This window comes from Echinops telfairi, unplaced genomic scaffold (assembly GCF_000313985.2).
Source record: "Echinops telfairi isolate 266 unplaced genomic scaffold, ASM31398v2 ScPeMD7_3533;HRSCAF=4204_0, whole genome shotgun sequence".
Taxonomy (NCBI): domain Eukaryota; kingdom Metazoa; phylum Chordata; class Mammalia; order Afrosoricida; family Tenrecidae; genus Echinops; species Echinops telfairi.
In genome coordinates, this window is record NW_022107431.1 from 55,419,145 (window position 1) to 55,441,694 (window position 22,550).

Here is a 22,550-nt window from a genome sequence, read left to right on the forward strand (position 1 = left end):
AGGCCTGAACAACCAGACCTGGAACAGCCAGACCTGGAACAACCAGACCTGGAACAGCCAGACCTGAACAACCAGACCTGGAACAGCCAGACCTGGAACAACCAGGGTTGGAACAGCCAGACCTGGAACAACCAGGGTTGGAATAGTCAGGCTTGGAGCAACCAGACCTGGAATAGCAGCCAGATGTGGAATAGCCAGACGTGGTGCACTCAAGCCTGGAATAAGCAGGCCTGGAACATCTGACCTGGAACACCCCATTCCAGAACTGTGGAGAGGAATTCCTGCTGCCCCAGTTCCAGCAAACTTCACTCTGTGATCTGGAAGCCGTACAAATGTTAGATTTCTTTTTAAATGAGTCCCTAAGCATACAATCTGAAGATTATATGAAGACAGACATTTAGCCCCATGCCCATCCGGGCAGTGACTGCGTGACTTCCTTTTTTGTACGGCTTCTTGCTTTAGAACTCTCTTGCCTGATAACCTGGTTTTCCTTATTCCTACTGTATGGGGGAGGGGGGTGGGGACAGGGTGAAGACTGTGGTTTCTATTTCACCAAAGATTCAGTAATATGATGGTTTACCTTGGTTACTCTACACAGCATGATAAGCCATGCCCCTGCCTGTAAATAACTATATAGAACACTACCTTGAATGTTTTTAGGACCTAGCCTCGATAATAGAACCTAAAAGTAGAACAATGTGTGGAAAAGGATTATTTGTAATATATAGGATTTTGGAGTCTTCATGGGGGAAGGTTAAGCCATAATGCGCTTAATTGACTCTATTTTAATTATAAACCCTAGCTTGTTTCTTATTTGTATTCTGCTATTTTATATTTTGCTGCATCATGGTAACAATACCAACATCACTGGCTGACTTACAAATATTGGTACACACAAAAAGAATATCCACTTTACAAAAAAAAAAGAATACTGATTTCTGTGTGTGTGTGTGTGATAGAGCCTGTTTAGAACTTTGACCCGTGGTGTTTATGAGACATTAGAGAATAAAAATTCATTTTTCTTATTTATAAAAGCATACTGTGCTCATTTGCAACAATAGTATCATTGTTCGTGATTTCATTGTCTTTTATCTCAGCTTCTATTAGGGGGCTATAAAAAGTTTATGGGAAAAAATTCCAATTTTGTACAAATTTTTGGAAGTCTCTTGCTATGTAATAACCTTATACAAAGACAGGCCATCATATTCTCATATTCTCAATGTCTGACTTTCGGATTTCCTCTTTCATTCACATATGTGCAGCCGAGGCAGATACTTAGCAGGATGGATCGACATCGTGGCAGCAGCAATGACCTCAAGCGGAGCCATGGTTTTGAGGATGCTGCAGGACCGGGCAGTGTTGGGAGCTGGTGGCCATTAAGGCCTTAGCCTCAGCCACATAGCCGAACTTGGCTGCTTCCTGGTTGTTAAGTGTGTCTTTCATTTGCTAAATCTGTGGGAACTGGCCCTGCCTAATTCCTGCCCAACCCTACCTCCACGTTCCTAGCTATGTGCTACGGTTGTAAGAGTTGACCTTTTCACCCATTGGTTAATAATGCCGAGCGCTCATTGGACTACGATGGACTTTGCTTTACACCTGATGAACCTTAGTCTGCATGCAGGACGTCTTTGAGAACTAGCGCGCGCCTTTTTACCTGCAGCTGATTGGTTAACATTCTTATGCTTCAGTATAATGTACATGTTGGATTGGATGTTGTGTAGCACACCTTATTAAAATATGCACCTCCTAGTCCCCCTTTATATACCCCAGCTTTGCCCAAATAAATGGAGTTTGATCAGCGTTTTGTCTTGCTGCACGTCTCCGGCCCTGCTCGTGCGTCCCGCAGGCCGGGACGCTACAGGGCAGCGTTTCATAATGTGGTGCGTAGGCTCTGTCTGGGTCAAAGTGAACAGAACCATACCTAAAAGCACCATTAATGATTAAGTTCTACTATGGGGTACTACTCTTGATAATATGACCTTTTTTATGATAGCAAATACTTCAACTATAGACTGCCATATTACATGGATATCCGTATTGGTAATGAACAATATTTACCTAATTAGCAATACCATATAAAAGGGTCTGTATAATCATTTATTTATTATCTTACTGAGCAAACATTCATCACCTTAGTAAGGTTGTAAGTAAGCACTTAAATATTATTTTTCAGCTATCAAATTGCTTGCCACCTAAGAAACACTTGAGAAAGATTAATTGTGAACAAAATATGTTGATTGAGTTTACCACCAGAAAGGATATTATATAGAAGTGTCTTGTAATCGTAGCTATTTAAAGAGATGCACTGTTGACCCTAGTGGAATCTTTAGTCTCCTTGCATTGTTCTCACACAATACCCAAAGTTTAGCTAGAAAGCAAATGTTTACTTCCTATTAAAATGATCTCTTTTTTTCTTTTATACTCCTTTAAAGGATTTGAAATTAATAATAATTTATCAAGGGGTCACGAGGGTAGAAGGAGGGGAAGGAGGGTAAAATGAGGGGCTGATAAGGGATCAAATAGAAAGTAAATGTTTAGAAAATAATGTACACATTACGTACAACATATGTACAAATATGCTTGGTACAATTGACTGTTATGAACTGTAAGAGCCCCCAATAAAATGATCTCAAAAAAATTAAAATGAAAAAATAAAGGATTTGGGAAAATTGTCTCCTTTCACATTTTGAAAATAACCTCTAAAATTTCTCATCATAAGTCTAAGAGTTGCAAACATAATTTACAGATTATCTGCAAAAGTTAATATATTTTTTCTTTAAATGCCTGGTTCATGAATTCAAAATATGTTTTGACACCTTTCATTATCTGTTTAAAATATATTTATCACCAAATTCTTTTTAACATTTGAAAATTTTGCATTTTTTCTCTTCTCTTTGAATGTATATTTTCCTTTTTCTTCTTTTCCAAAATTTTCTTGCCTGTTATGGATGTAAGTAGTAGTTTAAAACCCCCAGTCTTGCTTGCTCCTATACAGAGAGTGAGACAAGATACAAGACAACTTATGTCTGTGGTTGAAATTGTTTTCCCCTTGTAATATGCTATCACATGTTTCTGAAAAATGTATATGCATATATTCAAATTATAATTTTATAATATCTTGTAACTATGTAACTATATGGACATAAAGGCTAAAATATTGATTACATAAATAATAAAACATTAAAATGAAATCTAAGAGATATAGAGCTGTACAAACAGTTGATGCATCTAGGGATAAAGTTGATGCATAAAGGGATTTACAGCTAAAAAGAGATTGGGCTCATAAAATTTTTATCTTTTGTGCTGAGAGTCTTATACATGTAAATACGAGTATATGTGTTTATATTTATATATATACTTTATGTATATATCTGTATATAATATGCGCTTTCACTGAGAAAGTTGTTCAATGTCAGCGTTACATCGAAATCATAAAGAAAAGCAACAAAATTATTTTAAATAAGCTCTCAAATAATTGATCAATGCTACCTCAGTTTGTGGTGGAAAGGTTTGGTAAACAAAATTGTTTACCAAAGAATTTATTACTCCATACTGAAAATCATTTATTTCTTATATATCTGAAAATAAAAATGAGACCTTCTGAGTGACCATCGGTCTAACTCATTAGTTGTAGTAGCTATTCTTATCAGGGTTACCCTCTGTTACCAGTCTACTTAGAAAGGGTGGAGAACCTGAAGGCATTTTTGTTATCACTGCTTATTGGATGAAAATATTTTATTTTATTTGCTTTTACTTTATTTCTTGCTTTATATATCTTTTGTCTAAATTTTAGAGCTGCTCCTCCCTTAACTTATGGAAAACGTTTTCCATATAAGCTAATAGCATGGCTAAAATTTGTTTTGAAGCCTCTCATCTAAATAAAACATTGTTCGCTAAGAAATATACAGATATATTGCATAATTAAATTAAAATTTAGGTTGTATTTAAAGAAGCTACTAAGAAAACAGCAAATTATAATAAATACTTATCATATGGGTTATAAAACGTACATGAAAACTTAAACATTGAATGGATTTAATAAAATAAGCTTATCTTTATTATAAAATATAAGCAAGTCAATATTCAGTTCTGAATTATTTTATTTACATTTATGTCATCTAATATGTAAATACATTTTAAGCTGTATTTGAACCTGTAAGTATGGCAAAATCTTAGTATTCCTTCAATATGTGATAAAACCAAACCAGCCAAATCTCTCACTGCTATACAGTAGATGCTGACTCATAGAGACCCGATACGACAGGACAGAACTGCCCTGTGAATTTCTGTAACTGTTTACAAGAGTAGAAATCCTTGCACTTCTCCCTCCGAGCAGCTGGTGATATTGAACTGCTGAACTTTTGGATTGCAGCCCAATGTGTTATCACTAGGAAATATAAAACTCTCATGTTATACATTGAGAAGTAACTAAATGAGAATCAAATATCAATGAAATAACTTCAATAATCTCATCCATTTTGATATAATTTTATAAGACATTAAGCAAAAAATTGTAGATATATATATACTGTGTCTATGTATATACATATGAATCCAACAGCTAATATAGTTTATTTTGTGTTAGTAAATGATATAATATATATAATAGTTATACATAATTAAGTGAGTATATATTTATATATTATACATGCATACAAACTGAGAAAATTGATTCCACAGTAGTATATAATTTACTTTTTATCTATAGGAAGTTGAAATCAGCCAGCATTATATATTAGATTAAATTCTGACTATAATTCCATGAACTCTTTTATGATACAATTTGATAGGGTGGATTTTAAATTTGTTACTGAACAATACAAAATTCATCTGAAAGAAATCACCAAGTGTGACAGCCATGGGCTTACTTAATGCATTTTTAAAAGCTTAGCTGTTTTCGATAGCATCCTAGTTATATTTCCAAGTTCAATGTCACCAACATACAGGGATCTAGTTGTTTCACTGAACTTTCTTTAAAGTCAATGACACCTCCCTAAACACACATTTTGAAAACAAGTGAAGAATATCTTGCTTACAATCAATTTTTTAAAAGCCATTTTTAGCTTTAAGAATTGCCTGCTGAAGTTCTTTTTGCTATGCTGACCTGGGATTCTCCCTCAAAAGCCACGTCTTCCACAGTATTCAGCTGGATAGAGGGCAGTGTCATCCAGTGGAACTTGCCACAGCTCTCGCCATTCTGTTCTCCCATTTGAAATCTCACAACAATACAAAGCACCAGACGCTGACACTGAGCTCCTCCCTTAAGCACACATATGCATTAGACAGCGCAGGAAGGTCCACTCCCCTAGTGTTAGCTTGGTTGGCACTCTAACAAGTTAGGGACAGGTGAAGGTGTTTTCCTTTATTTTGAAAACGGAAGTAGTTCTATTGCAAACTCAGTTGTGCTCTTGGGCAGATCCCTTTAAGGAAAGGTCTGATTTGATTCCTTTAAAATGACCTGTGCTTGGCCCTCCTTAGAAAAGGAAGCGTTTCATATTCAGGATGTGTGCCCTGATGTGGAGAACGCCCTTTGAAAGGGTTGCTCCTCACTATAGTCCCAAGCACAGAATTTTTCTCACAAATGTGGTTTACAATGGAGATTGTTTTTCATATTTATCATTTAAAGATAAAATAGAATTTTGGAAAATATCACGTTTTAAATTATGTATACTTAAGTGTTCAGTGCCCTAATCCCTGCTCATGGAGTGTTTGGTGACAGTATTTAGTATTTTTAAGATTTGACATGTGGATAAAGAATAGAAAGTCACAAGGTACTACAAGTTGGATTTTCTTAGCCATGTGTATATTGTAACTTTCCTAGTGTTTAAAAAATTCTTAAATCTTTTAAAAATAGTGTTTTCTTTTCTTTTCAAAATTTCTTTACAAACAATAGAACACAAATTTTCAACTTTACCTAAGCAGATGCTGCCCTCTCTCCACACCACATGGAGTAAAATCCAAGAATTTATAAGATATGCATTAGAAAAAAAAAAATATATATATATATATATATATATATATATATACTTTGTGTAGCATATAAAGAAATAAACCTAGGAATAACTAAATTCAACAACACTATCCAGAAATGAATATATTTATAAATATATTGGGGAGAAACGTAGGGGTTTCCCGAGGCATGATTTCGGGATGCAGTCAATGCATTTTGGTTCAGAGATGATCATAATCTCCTTGTTTTTACAAATGTAGCTCCTCAAACATAGATTTTAAGGTCATGAGCTACTAGTCATTATCTAGAATTAATAGCAGGTTTGTCTGCTTATTTCAGTTAGAAAAGACGGGAAAAATAGGTAATGCTTTTCACTTACAAATTGATTCCACAAGAATATCAGAAAATCATATTTTCCAAAAATGTGTATCTTGTATCTAATAAAGTGTAATTTGTTTTCTTTTGACTTGAATTTCCCTCTGGCATTATTTTTAAATTAACTTTTCTTGTATAGATTAGCATAAATTAAATTTTCCATAAAGTTGTTTCACTATCTATTGCTTCATAAATGCCGGGTTGCCTTTCTTTATCAAATCCACAAAAGAAGTATTGTCATGGTTGTTTAAAGTGGTCTTTAAATAAATGACAGTAATGCTCATTAGAGGACTCATTTAAAAAACATGTGTTTAGACACAGTGTACTGTACTCTCTTGAAGGATTATATACGAGAAAGTAGGAACAGAATTGATTTAATCACCTAAATATATTTTTATTCTCCATATTAACAAAGTGGCACAGGACAACATGGACTATTAAGGAAGGATTTTTTATATTTAAGCTTCTTTATTCATTGTCCACCTTTCGCATGCCTGTGGGGTGACTGAACATCCAATGACTTGAAGTAGATACATTCTAGTCGTCAAGTGATTTATTTTACCAAACAAACTCACTGCCATCGAGCCAATGCTGATTCATAGTGACTCCCCACCCCCTATGGTTTTCCAAGATTGTAGCTGGTTATGGACATAGAAATAGCCAGTCTTTCTCCCACAGAGCTGGTGGTGATTTCCAACTACCAGCCATCTGGTTTGCAGCCCCGTGCATAACCACTGCACCCTGGGGGCTCCTTCTTGCTCTGTGTGCAAACTGAATAAATATGGTGAAGATTTACAACGCTGGCACAGACCTTTCCTGGTTTTAAAGCATATCCCCTGGTTCTTTTGAAACAACTGTCTCTTGGTCTATATATAGGTTTACACGTGAACACAATCAAATGTTCTTGAATTCCTCTTATTCAAAGCTTTATTCATAATTAATTATAGCCAACATCGTTTACTGCCTCTGAATAGTCAACAAAAGACAGACAAACATCTTTCTGGTATTCTGTGCTTTGAACTAAGTTTTATCTGGCATCAGCAATGATGTCCTTCAATCCAGGACCATTTCTGAGTCCAACTTAAATGCCTTAAGTTTCTTTGTCATTAGACTGTCAGACATGTTTGGAAATCTTTTCAGTATAAGTTTACTTGCATGTGCTATTAATAGTATTCTTTTAAATTGACTTTCTTTGCAATGGGTGAAAATATAGATCTCTTCAGGTTCTTTGGCTAGGTAACTATTTTCTAATTTTTTTCATACATTAGTGAGAATATTCAGCATTGTGTCCTTTTAATAAAACATATCAATCGGTACTCAACCAATTCCAAGAGCCTTGTTTTTTATCCATACCTTCAGTGCAGCTTGCTCTTCATTATTCAGTACCATCAGTTTTGTTTGTTTGTTTAATCACGTTACCTCCTAAAATGGTTGAAAGTCAACTTAATTTTGGGGGGACTCTGTGTATTAGTTCCATCTTTTGATGTTTTGTGTTGTTCAATATTTTCCCATATAATCCTTCAATATTGCCACTTGGTTTTCGAAGGTCAGATCTTTGTACATTTCATAATAATACTTATTTTTTTCTTCTCATGCTACCTTTTTAAATGTTTTGTGGTTTACATCATCATTTCTTCCATCCACCTTACTGTATGTTCAAGAATAATCTCTGCAGCACTTCTAACATCTATTTAGACCAGTAGTTCTCAACCTTCCTAGGTGACCCCCCCAAGCATAAAATTATTTTCGTTGCTACTTCATAACTGTCATTTTGGTACTGTTATGAATCGGGTGACCCCTGTGAAAAGGTCGTTTGACACCCCCCAAAGGGGTCATGACCCAGAGATTGAGAACTGCTGATTTAGACCTTTTCTTCTTTTTATTAAAAAAAGAAGAAACACATGTGCTTGTGTCATGTATGATGTCCATGATCTCATCCTACAACTCTTTGTATCTTCAGCAATTTGTGTTCACTGTGTCAGAGCTATTCTTGAGATGATTTCTATGTTCAAATGGGAAGTTTAAGTTCATACTTTCGTTCTCATGGAATTGTTTTATTCTTTTTCTACTTCCACTTGTATGTGCATATGAATAATTGATAGTCTAGTCCATATTGGTCCCTGGCTTTGGTTCAATTGATGACATTTGACTTCGCCATGATCTCTTTCAACAGATAAAGGCAATCTCTGTGCATTTCATCTGCTGAGGTACACAGTTAAAGTCACCATTCATGATACGGAAAAACGGTATTTTAGTGAATAGGCTGTTGGTCTTGCCAAGAAAAATAGCCAAATCAACTTCATCTGAAGGAACCAAGTCTGCATATGTGTGCGTTTTTCCTCCGAACAATACATTTTCATCTAATAGTTAAGCAAATACTCTGCTTTAAATACATGGGCATAACTCAATTGTAATTCATTTCAGTAATGCTGAAAATGAACATTATTATAGGAGAAAAACCGTTTTCGTCAAAGATGAACATAACTAACCTTTGCTTCTCAAGGGCGGTTCTTCTATTTCTCCTAAACCAAGGTGAAAACAGAAAATTAGAAAGAAAAAAAGCCAAAACAAGTTCACAAACATTATATCTCTATTTTCCCATGTCTATATCCTTTTTGAAATTTTTAGTTTTGGCAAGCTTAGTCTTCATCTTACTTTACTTCCCAAATTCCAGATCTTAAATATAAACTTTGTTTATGTACTCCTAGTTGAGATAATGTCACTTTTATGAGCCAACAAGTGCGGCAATGCTCCAAAGTATATATTATGGGTCAAATATCATCTTCAATTTCATTCTCTATTACTCATCTTGACCTCTCAAGTGAGGCCAAACAAATAAAAATTCAGTCATAGTAGAATGGTTTATGATGCTCAGAGCTTTCCCGGTAATCTCACTGAGCATATGATTTCTGATAGACTAATCATAAAATATGTATTCTAGAAGACAGAATCACAACATATATATATTTTTTAATTTTTACATCCACTCATTGACAGTGAATTGGGTTTATTACTTCTTTCTATTCATTAATAGGTATATAAAAACACATAGGTCAGTTGTGTAATTATTGCGACATTTATAATGTATTATTTCATTCTATACTTGCATTTAGTTAAATAATTTTAATTGTGATTGTGATAGTAGCATTCTCACTTTCTGTTACTTGAATTGGAATATGACTTATACATATGCAAATATATGGATATATATGTATAGTTGCTGTTATGTTGTTATTTTCATATTTCTAGGGAATTAAACTTGAGAAAGTATTTTTTTTCCTCAAAAACCCTCCAAATATAAATGTCTTTGTGGTATAATAATAATACATAATAAGGCCCACTCCACAGTACGCTAACTGTAGCATTTCATTTTGATAACTCTGCCTTAATGGCAGATAAACTATAAGGCAAAAGATAAGAGACCAATTTACTCAGTTCAGCACCCTGGTCATTTGCTTAAACATGAGTAAGTCACTCTAACAGATATTTGTTATTTATTTTATCAGTTAGGTCATTCTCTATGTGCATGTTACCTTTCTCGGTGTCCTCGTCCCCATCCTCAGCATCATCTTCTTCATCACCATCAGATGAGATGATGTCAGACAACAAAGAAAAGAAGCCGTAGACCCAGTCTGTGGTTCCCTCCACAGCGTCATGTACAAGTTTTAGAGGATCGGAGCCGATCTTGGCAATAGAGCTTGCTGAAAATAATTTAAAGCGGAAGAGAGTTTTATATGCATGTTTAATTTAAAAGAAATTATGTTGAACATTTTTACACTTAAGGGCTACCAAGAAATAACTTTCTATTGAGTACAATATATTTTAGTACATTATATTTTAGATAAGAGTTCAATACAGAGAACAAATAATTCACTAGACTAGAGCCATGTCATCCACAGCACATGGTTTACATGTTATTGTATTTACATATATTGTATTGACATGTAATTATTGTATGCTTTACAATACAAACCATGAATTGTTGATGTTCCAAAATTGAAGATATTATTGTTAGCCCATATTATTCTAGCCAATATTATGGAGAAACTGGCACTGCAAACTATCAGAAAAACAGCCAATTCTCCAGCTTGAATAAAGTAGCTGTGGCTACTTCATTATTATACTTAGGTGTTGTCAAGTTGGATCCAACCCATAGAAACCCCAGACACAACCGAATGAAATGCTTCCCAGTCCTGTGCCAGCTGCACAATTGTTCCTGTGCTTGAACCCATTGATGCAGCCCCTGTGCCATTCCATCTCTTCCAAGACATTCCTCTTTTTTGATGCCCTGGTACTTTATAAAATACATCCTTCTCCAGCATCATAACGACACACAAGCCACAATAGTATGACAAATTTAAGACAAGTGTTCAGTGGCTAGAGTTAGGTCCATTGATTATAATTAATAATACAAGGGGGAAGTATCTAGAGTTGTCAGGGTAGTGATCATATAAAGCTCTAACTAGATCCAATTAGGTGTATTCCTGTAGATTCCAGTACCAGAAACAAACAAATAAACAAATTTTGACCTACTAGTAAGTTCTATGAATGGAATTAGGCAAAACTGAAATCTACACGTTGGGCTGCTCTCTGCGAAGTCGGCAGTTCAAAACCATCAGCAGCTCCACGGAGGAGAGGCTGGATTCTCTACTCCTGTAAATAGAATGCCTGAAGCCCACAGGGGGCCGCTGTGATTCAGCATTGACTTGATGCAGTGCCCTTGGTGTTTTGCTATAAGTCTTCCTTAGGAATCTGTATAAAGTTTGTGAAATGAGAGTTTAAATAATAAAGGGAAATGCAAGCCAATATAGATCCAGTGGTTCCAGAGTGCTGTAATGTTCATTTTAATTTTATGAAAATTGCTCAAAAGAACCAAGGATATTCCTCAAGATGTGATGGGAGAAGTGATCGAAATAAAATGTCGTATATGTTGCACCTGATTTTCATCAATTTATAATTAAATTTTAGAGTTATGCTCTCCTCAAATTCAAAAACCATTTTAGCTTTCAAATATTCTTGTCCTTTTGATGTTTGTAAGAGATTAGAATTATACTAGCTTATTATATTATCTAAAGGTTAAGTATTCCAAAATTGGGCTTTTACTCTGATTGAGATGGGAAGTCATTGGAAGTTTCTGAGCAGAGAAGTGAAATGACTTAATTTATGTAACTTCCTTTGCTATGGTCAAAGTCGAAGAGTCCAGAGTGGAAACAGGGAAATGAGGAAAGAGCCTATTGAAATAGTTCAAGAAAAAGATGATGGTCTTTTGTACCAAGGGGCTAATCTTACGGTGGGGATACCAAGGCAGGGATAGGAAAATGTAGCTGGATACTGAACATATATTAATATTCACATATACAATGGTAGAAAGAGTAATATATGCTTGATGTTTACTGCGAATATGAGAAAATGAGGCATTCAGGATGCTTTCAACCTTTTGGTGTGGGAAAGTGAACAAATAGAAATATCATTTTCTGAGATGGCAAGAGGTGGAAAAGAAGGAAATATATGCCACCAAAAAAGCAGAAGAGGCAACTAGAAAATAACAGATATGTAGCTCAAGTTTAAGCCCATCAAATTTGAGTTGGCCCCTCCACTTCTCAGAGATGTAGATAGTTGGATAGCTCAATCTGATCTCAAAGAGGTGAAATTCTGAATGGGAACTTGGGAGCATAACAGAGGATTAAACACATTCAAAACGATGGCACGGAACGGATCACCAAGTAAGTGAGCCAACGTTTAAAGGAACGGGAAATACATGTGGAGATGATGAAAAACAGCAAAGGAGCCCGAGGAGGGCATGGCAGAGGGAGCTCGAGAACCAGAGAAGGGTACCGTACTGGATGTCGTCCAGGACTGGCTTTCATCTTTCAAGGACCGTAAAGCAATGCACGGCAAATGTTGCCAATCGGCCATGTAAAATGAAAGCAAAGAAGTGACTCTCGGTATGCTAATGGCATTGGTGACTTTCAAGAAGTATCAGTAGAGTGCCACTAAGACAGGACACAATGGGGAGAGAGAATTTGAGGGCAATGAATGGAGTCTGCTGCACAGTGAATGAGAGAGGTGGAGCTATATTTGATGAGGGGCCACAATCATAATGCTTGTTGTTGTTCTTGTAGTAGCATCGTTAAAATGAGAAATATTATAGCATGTTTATGAGGTTGGAGAGAGGAAACCATGATATAAGAAGATTCCTGGGGTAATGCTTACATATTCTGTTCCAGGGGGTTCATGGAGCTCCCAATCCCTCCAAGGACAATGATATTATGAACCACAGGTTCAGGGGACATTTATCTCCCTGACTTAGTTGTAGCACATCTGGACTCAGCACCCTATTCTACTGTGACACAGAGATTTCCCTATAAGCAAGATATGGTAGTATGAATAGTCAGGTTAAACCTAGCGTTAAGAGATAAAACAGAACATTCTCACCATAACTGAGAATTTTAAAGGACTATACCTAAAGAATTAGATTGTACTATTACCATTAAAGGCATTTTTTAGCACTGGTATATTTTATTTTTAATGGAAGAAAGCTGCAAATGTGCTTTTTATGCTCAAAATGGATTGAGACTATTTCCACATTCTCTCCGTTTCTTAGTTTTAATTGAGGAGCTTCGCCATAAAGTCCAATGAAATAGACATCAGTTTAATTATCCTTCCGCTTAAATGCAGCACACACACTGCAGAGTCCTATATGGGCGGACTCTATCATAGCCACAAAATGATTTCCACAAAGTCAGAGTGGATGGATTTGAGGCTAACTTCTTTTTTCAGTCGAATGAAAAAAATTACTTTAAAAATGACATCTGTCTCTAGGGTCATGCCTATTGCTCTCTCTAGCACTCTGGCCCCGTGTGTTCCAGAGCCGGACGGCTCCACACGGTTCTCCTCACTGTCATTGTCACAGAAGCTGATCCACACATCTTTCTCTTATGGCATCCCTGAGAGTGTTTGAACCACCTACCTTTAGCTAAATATTTGAGCACAAACCCTCTGTGCCAGACAGAAATTATCTTTATCTAGATACCTACCTACCTTTCTATCTGTCATGTTCTGAGAAGCCCTGGTGGTGCAGTGGGTACAAACTGGAAGGTCAGTAGTTCAAGTCCACCAGGCACTCGATGGCAGTGATTTTGAATGATCTATCATAGTCTAGTAGTCACCAAGTAAATTACTACCTTTTCCAAACATCCTATTCAATTATGCTATGATGGGAATAATATTGCACAGAGCAACTAAAATATTTTATTTCTCTTCTCTCTCTTTTTAAAATTCTGATTTATAGCAACCCTATAGCGCAGGATTTCCCCTTTGGCTTTCCAAGACTGTGCATCTTTGTGGACATAGACAGCCTTATCTTTCTCTCATGGAGTGGCTAGTGGGTTGGAACTGCTGACCTCAGGTTAACAGTTCAGTGCGTACTCCCATATGCCAGCCCTGTAAGTAGTGCTGACACATTGTGCTGCTGACCCCAGGTCTGTTTACTCTTTGAAACCACCAGCCACTCAGCAGTCACTCTCCATGGGAGAATGAATAGGCTTTCGATTCTTGCTACACGTGACCGTCTGGAACCCCAAGGGCACAGTTCTACCTGTCGGGTAAGTTCACTGTGACTCAGGGTCGATTGCGTGACACTGAGTTTGCTTTAGCCTGGCTCCTTAGGATTCCATGTAGACTGGGTTTCCGATGCTCTTGCAGTCCTTTAGTTACCTGTCCCTTATTGCCCACTACCCTAAACTCACTTCCAGCACATACGGGTCTACAGAGGGCGTGGGAGGGGGGGACTCCTTATGGAAGTAGGTTGTCTAGTCTTTCTCCCTCAGCTCACCGGTGGGTCTGAACTACTCCCGTTTCTGTTAGCAGTCTAATGCTCACCCAAGAATGCTACTAGAACTCCAAACGATATAGTACTTGCTCATTAATAAATGTCCATTTGGATAAATAAGTAAGATTTTCTGTTAATGAATTAAAGGCTCTTTTCTATTTCCTTGCTGAGATCAGGGACTGTTTTCCTTTCCCTTAGTAGGAAACCCCACGGAGGATCACTGCTTCTTCAAAGATACTACAAAACGGAATTTGCCAGAACCCCATTGGCATCTAAACTTTGGTTTCATGGCATCTACCTCCAAATGGTTTGCCACAGAGAAGTCTTGTCTTACCAAAGGAAAGGACGAGGGAAAGGTGGCATCTCTAAGCTGGCACACGTGCATCTGGCTGAGCCGCGCCACGGAAGAGTGAGACAGGGTCTGGCATCTTCTCACGTCTCTGTTTACTGAGTCCGTCTTGCTTCAGGTGACACGCATTGGAGCTCATTATAGTTTAATTTAAAGCAACCATGGCATAGCAAAGGATCGAATATGTGTTAGATAATTATTTTTTCAATTTTCAGAATCATTTAACTCAAACATATGGCTGTGCTTCATAAATGGAAACTGCTATAAATATTAACCTACAATCACTTAGTCATCAAGTCTTCCCAGCAATCTTGGCAGTGTCTATAAGATCCGAGCTCTGTTTTCATCAGGACTCATGCAACAATCAATACTTGCCTCTTGACAGAAAACATTCAGTTCTAAATATTTGGATCTAAATTAATGTGCGAATTTTGAAAAGTGCCATAAATAACACTAAATTAGGAACTAATCAATGTGTTGTATGCTTCTGGTGTACCTCACACAGAGTAGAGCTCAATGTGAAATTAGCCAAAGGTCTCTTTAATGCTGTACTTATTAAGTAGTCGGTGGGTGTGGTTTTGAGAATGTTGGTGTGATTGTGATATATGAGTACTAGCTTAAGAATCACATGAGTAGCGTAGTGCTGCCATAGTTTGCTATCTAGTTGGTTCTTATTTTGCTATGTGAGGGATCCTGCTTCAAAATACACAGAGGTAATCTAGACCTGATAAAATATAATTTTAAAATTATAATTAAATGGGTAGGCTTTCCCCAATTTGAAGTTAGGTGTGTGATCACTTTTGCTTCCTTTTGTGAATTTTAATCAAGTTATGGGGAAAAAATCTTAACAATGATTATGCATCATTTAATATGAGGTACATGCCAATTCTTGCTTGAAGTGCTGTGAAATTGCTTTGCCTTTCTCTTCAGGGTAAATGGAATTCCCTGGACCTTTAAACGTGTCAAAAAGAATTTCTGGCACATTCCTTCCCTTCACTCCTCCTCACTCAGAGAGAGGAAGAAATGGTGCAGGCAAGGATGAAAAGATTAAAAAACAAAGCAAAACCTGAATTTTGCATCAGTACTTATATAAAGAAAGAAAGGGCTGTCTCCACAGAATTCATGAGTTTCTTACATTCAGAATTTTAGTTGGGAAAATGCAAGTGGTGAGGCTTGATGTTTGACGTTATTCATGGTAGTCAACAATTTCCTTAGGTCATTAGACAAACTCTGATTTAATTTAACATATTTTAAGCCAGAACCTATTTGAAATGAAAAGTACTCATAGAACTTAATAACCCTGAGTCATTGGGTGATGGCAACACTCCAAAAAACACAAGCCAAAATCATTGCCATCGAGTCAATGCTAACTCGTATGTCCTTCTGTGGGTTTCTGAGACGGTTACTGTTCACAGGAATAAATGCCCAGTCTTTCTCCAGAGGCGATACTTGTGGTTTCAAACTGCCAACCATGAGATTGCAGCCCAGTGCGTAACCACTACACCACCAGGGTTTCTTTGACAATACTAGGCACAGATATTTAAGAAATCAACAAAAATATGCACCTGTACATTCATAATGATATTCAGTGCCTTCATCAAAACATGGTACTTTAAATAGTTTGGGGCCCATTCTGAAATAAGATCATCGCAAAGGCTGGGCCATTTGTTTTGAGCACACTGCTTGGAAGTTAGTGATTCATAACTTCCATCTTTATTTTTATTATTATGATAGCAAGTCTTTTAGCTCCTATCATCAAATGTCATTTGATCGCATAGATATATATGTGTGTATATTATTCTCAATTGTAACTAAATAGAAAATAAAGCTTATATTGGTACATAAAAAGTAACTTACACATCCAAGTATTTAAGAAATGTTTGACACATCTTTTATTCTTTTTGAATTTACATCCTGCCAATAATAGTTTGCAAAAGGTATACTAACTGGAATGATAAGTCTTCTTATTACTATCTCTTGAATAATAGAGCAAGAATAGCTGTATCCTTGTAATGGTGTTTCTGTTCAAGACAAGAGTTGCTAGTTTGGTATTTGGTATGCCACTTTTGCTATAATTGTAATAATACGTGGGTGGCTTCAAATTAGATATTTAAAAACAGCGCTTCTTCCTAATACTGGAAGAGATGCTCATTTCCAGAGATCTTCTCTTTACACTTACATATAAAGTTCTTGTGAGGTGCCATTAATTCCATTTCAGCTCAAAGCAATGGTTTGAACAACAGAAAGAAACACTGCTTGATCCTGCCCCATCCTTACAAGTGACCTTATCTTTGAGATGATATTGGCTCTTTAAAGTTACTTATGCTAAAGGATAATCGAAGCACAGCTGGCTAACTGATATGGTTTAAGAAGAGCTAGCATAAAAACTCTAATAAAACAGAGAGATGGACAATGAGGATTCATTTAACTACTATAGCATATTGTTTCCGTTGGATAACTTCATTATACGCAATATTATTTCAATGAGTCGGTTATAAACAAAAATGTTAAATTCAAATTATATGTGTAAATATATAGTTTGGCCTAAATCTAGAATACATGCTATAATTTTAATTAAGAAATTAAAAGTTTGTGTTGTCGCATACATTGAATTGTATACATCAAAATAAAGTAAATAAGAATGTGTAGACCTTCATCCAATAATAGTTTTAACATGAAGACTATGGTAGTTAGATAATTGCATGTCACTCTGAAGATCTCTAAAAGTGTAGCATGGTATTCACCATGTCAATCTTGTCACAGCCTGAAGGTGCCTCTTTGTGTGCATGCCCTTCTCAAAAGGACAGTGCTGGGAACCTCTCCTCTCTCTGCCTTCACCTCCCTACTGGCACACCTGGTGGCTATTAGAGCCGTGTGATGTGTCCACCTCTATGGGATCCACACAACTTTGTACCCACCGAGCTGTGGGTGTTCCTGAATTCCGCATCATTACTTGTGACTGTGTGAGTTTGTAGAGGGACTTATGGACTAATACTGGACTTACGGACTTGAGGTGGACTGGACTGGAATATTTTCTTAATATATGATTATTTACTTCTTGATATAAAACTCTTTCTTACAGATAGATGAATGTCACTAGATTTGTTTCTTTAGTCAAGCCAACACAGAGACCATACATAGAGGTTGACATCAAAATAACATAAAATAGAATGTGTAGATCTTCATCCAATAAGAGTTTTGACATGGAGAGCATACACAGAGGTTGAAATGCCCTGGAATCTCACTATCATTATCCCCAATAAAAATTCCTCTGAATATATTAAAATGAAAAGTTGGATTGATAAAATTTCATGTGACTTCTAATATTAATTTCAGCAGGAAAATCCATTTTAAAATATCCTAATTGGAATATCTGTCTGTCTATCTATCTATCTATCTATCTATCTATCTATCTATCTATCATCTATCATCTATCATCTATCTATTAGGATATCTGTACCTTTATATGGATATATTATATCCTTTCAGAACAAGGAATAATGCAATTTTAAAAAATGGATGTGTTTATTGAATTCCTCATTTACTTTCTTGGAAATGGGAAAAATAAAAGTAAACAAGGGACTCTATTTTCTTTTAAGGAGCTCTAACTATAGTCTTGCAAAAATGTATATATTAGTGATCTGAATTTGGCATGATGATTTTAACAATGGAAAAATCCTGCACTATGACAGAGGAGAAAATAAATTAGATTTATTTAACAGAAATCATGCTATTTCAGAGAAGGAAGTATTGAATATTACTCTTAAAAATTGAGAAGTGAGAGAGTAGGCAAGGGCATTTTAATCCTTTTTAACTGATCATTTTTATGTGTCAATAGTAATGGCAAGATTACAAAATAAATGTCAGTTTTCTACATAAGAAAGAGAGTCCTGGGCATAACAAAGGTACCCTGGTCCCATAGTGGACAGGGCTCAGTTGTAATCAAAAGGTCAGTAGTTTAAACCCACAATCGACACATCACAGAAGAATGAGCTGGCAGCTTGCATTCTTTCAAAGGCTGTAATAGAGCCATAGAGCAGTCTTCTCTGTCCTAGAAGGTGGATATGAGTTGAGATGACTTCTCAGCAATGGGCTTTTGTAGGTGCTAAGCAATCAGTCACTAACCATAATGTTGGCACACCCACACCGCAACTCCATGGCTGCATTATTGGGGAGGGCCATCAAGTCCCAATAGAAACCCTGTGAAGCAATTGTATTCTGTCCCATTGGGTGGCTACATGTCAGAATCCATGGTAAATGACAACAATTTAAAAAAATGCCAAGTTTTTAATTTGTCATCTAAGAACATTAGCAAGAAAATAATACAATAGAACAGTTGAATACTAATTATTAGAGGAGTGTAGAATTAAAGAAAGGCCTCTTTAATGGGTTTAGTTTTATGAAAAATCTATTTTTATTAGGATTATTTTAATCATTTTGTTCTGAGGTGGTGAGATTGTCCAGTCATTGATGGAAGCTAGTTTGGGGAAACACTGATTTCCAAGAACTGATGATTGCCCTTTTAGGTGGAAAGTCAAAGAAGTAACAAAAAATTAAAATATCAGGAGTGGGAAAAAGGACACAGTAGAGAAAAGTATCGAGTTAGGAAGAATGAAGAAGAGGAGAGAAGAGATTTGAGTTCACAGACAATGAAAGAGGGCGCCGTGGTGGCACCGTGGTTGTGAGGTGGGCTGCCATCTGAAAGGGTGGCTATGGTGCTGCCATGAGTCGGCCTGGACTCCCCCAGGGCAGCGAGTTTGAGTGGCTTGGTATTCCCAGAGGAGTGCTGGGAGGGTAGTGGGTGACGAATAGCCATGGGAAACCGTGAGCTATGCCTCAGCAGACAGATGAGGCTTTCGACTCCCCTGAGGATCTACAGTCTGAAACCTACATGAACAGCTCTGCTCTGTAAAAGTAGATTGACCATGACTCAGAGTGGACTTGGCAGCAGTGAATGACTGAGTGTTTCATTTCATTTTAATTTTAAAAGGTATTAATGAACTTTTCAAACATAGGCAACGTTAGCACACAATGGAACATTTAATCCCCACACAACCATCGTCACCCAGTGTGTCAGTCAGACACAGAATCCCTCACATAGATCAAACAGATCAAATGGGGTAGGCTTGATGGATTTGACCTTTAAGATTGTTAAACAATAAGAGGCTTTTCCTTCTGCGTTTGGTGCTGGGGCCTGAAGGCAGAAGAAGCAGCGCTTTGGAGGGAAAAATGAACGGGAAGGAGAAGGAGGAAGGAAATCTGGGCTGGAGAAGCTGCGTTGAAACTAATCAGAACAAACTAGAACCCACATCAGACGGATGACCTCCAAGCCTCCACCTTCGGTGATGGGAGCGACCTACAGAAGTAGCCATGACCCTTCATCATGGCACTATATTTACATCAGAGTCAGAAAGAAGAGGAACTGAGAGAAATCTGGGCGGCGCTGGAGTTCCTGTCAGCTCAGCTGCTGTGCCATGCCAACAAGGCAAGCCAAGAGATCAGTAGCATTATGGTCCATCATGCATGAAGCCTGGCAATGACCTTCTGAACACAAAGAATGCGACCCTGCTTGCCTTCCACTTACATATCTCGAAAATATTGAGTATTTTGGTTCATCTTAACACAAAATTCTGCAGGAAGTTCAATTGAGGAACATGTTTAGCCTAGTTGACACAATAGCAATCTACACCTAACTTTTCCTTTTTTTCCTAAATGTTAGAGCAAAGCCTAGATTTTAAATCTTTATCCCAGATCGCTTAAATCCATCAGTATTCATGTCTATTCAGTAAGTTTTAATTTCGTACTTAATCATGATGTCATTAACAAATAAATAGCAAACAGGTTTGCATATCATATGATACCCTGTTCATATTTAAAGTTTCCCATACCTGAATTATGCTTATTTGTTTCAGAACCAAAAGAAGCTTCAAACGTTGCATTTCACAATGATGTCTCTTAAATCTTCTTTATGCTACAACAATCCTTACCCACTTCTTTTCTCCAAACTTATGCTACCAACCGTATTAAGAAGATAGGTTGTGCCCCCTAAAATGCCTCATAGAAGATGCCTGATCCCTTCCACAGGAGAATTCGTCCTTCTCCCGTGTGTTCTATAAACTGAACTTGAGCGCTAAACGCTGAACAAGAAAGAATAGTAAAGTCTTAAGCAAGAGCGCTTCAATATGAGGCTGTGTGGTTCTACTACATCCAATTATAAGGCATATGATCTCTTGCTTTCATCTTTTAGACAAGCTATGATTGTAGTATTATCAATTCATTTTTGTTACGTTTCCTTTCCTGCTTGAGTTTCATTTCTCCCTGTCTTGGGGTAAGGAGTGATGGAAAGTTCTTTTTGGCACTTGTACAGCTCCGGGAAATTCGTCTCCTGTGAAGACAAAGACTGAGTAATACCTCAGCACTTCCGGCAGGAAGTGCCATGCACCTCATACTGCATGATGCACAGCCATGTCTAAGGGTTTCCTGAAAATGATTAAAGTTTCACAGAAGGAAGTGACCCTGTTCTCACACAAAACTTCACGTTTTCATCCTTTCCAGTTATTATTCATTTTCGTCCTCACTTGCCCCTGCGGAGGCAGCGTGATTCAGTTGACTTCCGTATCTTTTTTGACTTGATCCACGCTTTTAAGAAACGTTTTCTTGATTGGAAATGTTCCACAGTAAATTTTGTGTTTTCTTATACCAAACTGAGCATCAGTCAGTTTCTGAAGGTGTCTTGGCTCTTTTTATTAGGCAATGGTGTTTCAAAATTTAATTTGGTTGGTGAGGCATTACTGCTAGGTTTATGAATAGATACGTCAGAAAGTATTAATTTCTTTAAAATCATATTTTAGAGTAATTTTTAGATATAAAATTTAATAATACAAGTTTTGTCTCAAATTCTTTGTCTTTATACTTATCTTTTTCTTGTACTGAAAATCTTGATTCTTAATGGTATACATTTAATTCACTTTTTTGCTTAATTCTATAGTACGCCTATAACAAATTGAAATTAAATTACACAAATACTACTATTATTAATTAAACACTGAGTGAGGTTTTAGAGCTCTCTCTCTGTGATTTATTTTGTCATTCATCTGTACCACACTAAGGGCGTGAAGGACAAATGGCATGTTTTAGAAGCAGTGAACATGATTATTTTCTCTGATTAAACGAAGAACTTGATGCAGAAGTATGTCAATTGTCTCAGTATGTCTATAGTATGTATTTTGATTTCTGTTTTCAAGTTTTCCATTATACAAAGGTTGACAGTGTTTCTGGATCAGAATCGTAAGGCCTACCAGTGGTTCACCAATTCTGTGAGATTTTGATTGATTCTCTAGACCATATTGGTGGCCCTAAGGGGTGAGTAATCGCCTGCTAACTTTAAGGTTGGCCACTCAGCAGAAGAAAGATGCAGCTGTCTGCTCATGTGAACATTTGCAAACTCAGAAACCCCAGGGAGCAGTTCCAGTCGGCCTAAGGAGCGAGATTCTCCTCTCTCCTGTAGCATCACTTTAGTTGGAATTGACTCAAGGGTAGTGGGTTTGGTTTGGGTTTATAAATTCAGAACAAACCTTGTTTAAAAGAGATGTTTCCCTTTATTGTGATTATGATAAATTTTGCAATTTCTGAAATCTTACCTCAGAATAAGAAAGACAGAAGCGAGAATAAAGACAAAGATATGTGGTTACTATAGCACTCTTGGGGAAAATAGACCAGAATTCCATTTCCAGGCTAACGAGCATGTGCACTGCAGAAAACTCAACTAGACCCACTCTGTGGAGTACATTCTGACTCACAGTGAGCCTATCAGACAGCAAAGAACTGCCTCCTTTGGGGTTCCTTGGCTGTAAATTTTCACAGGGGCTGAAAGTCTTATTTTTCTCCCATTATTACCTGGTAAACGAGATCAAATTGCTGATCTTGTGGTTAATAGCCCAACATGTAACCCACCACAGAAAGATGTTTGAAAAGCAGAAGGGTTTTCTTTGATCAGTGAATGTTTTGGGGGGAGGGGGAAGAAGACCATCCACCAGCCCTCCCAT

General features: G+C 36.9%; 1 protein-coding gene across 1 annotated transcript in view; it reads right to left on the minus strand.

Moving 5' to 3' along the window:
* The window catches only part of TRDN (triadin), a 162,027-nt gene that overhangs the window by 45,783 nt on the left and 93,694 nt on the right, over positions 1 to 22,550 (minus strand). Inside the window, exons 3-4 of the mRNA XM_030886728.2 lie at positions 9,859 to 10,026; positions 8,815 to 8,847 (exon numbers count right to left, since the gene is read on the minus strand). Coding sequence (XP_030742588.2) covers positions 8,815 to 8,847; positions 9,859 to 10,026 — 201 coding nt within the window. The remainder of the gene's footprint in view (positions 1 to 8,814; positions 8,848 to 9,858; positions 10,027 to 22,550) is intronic.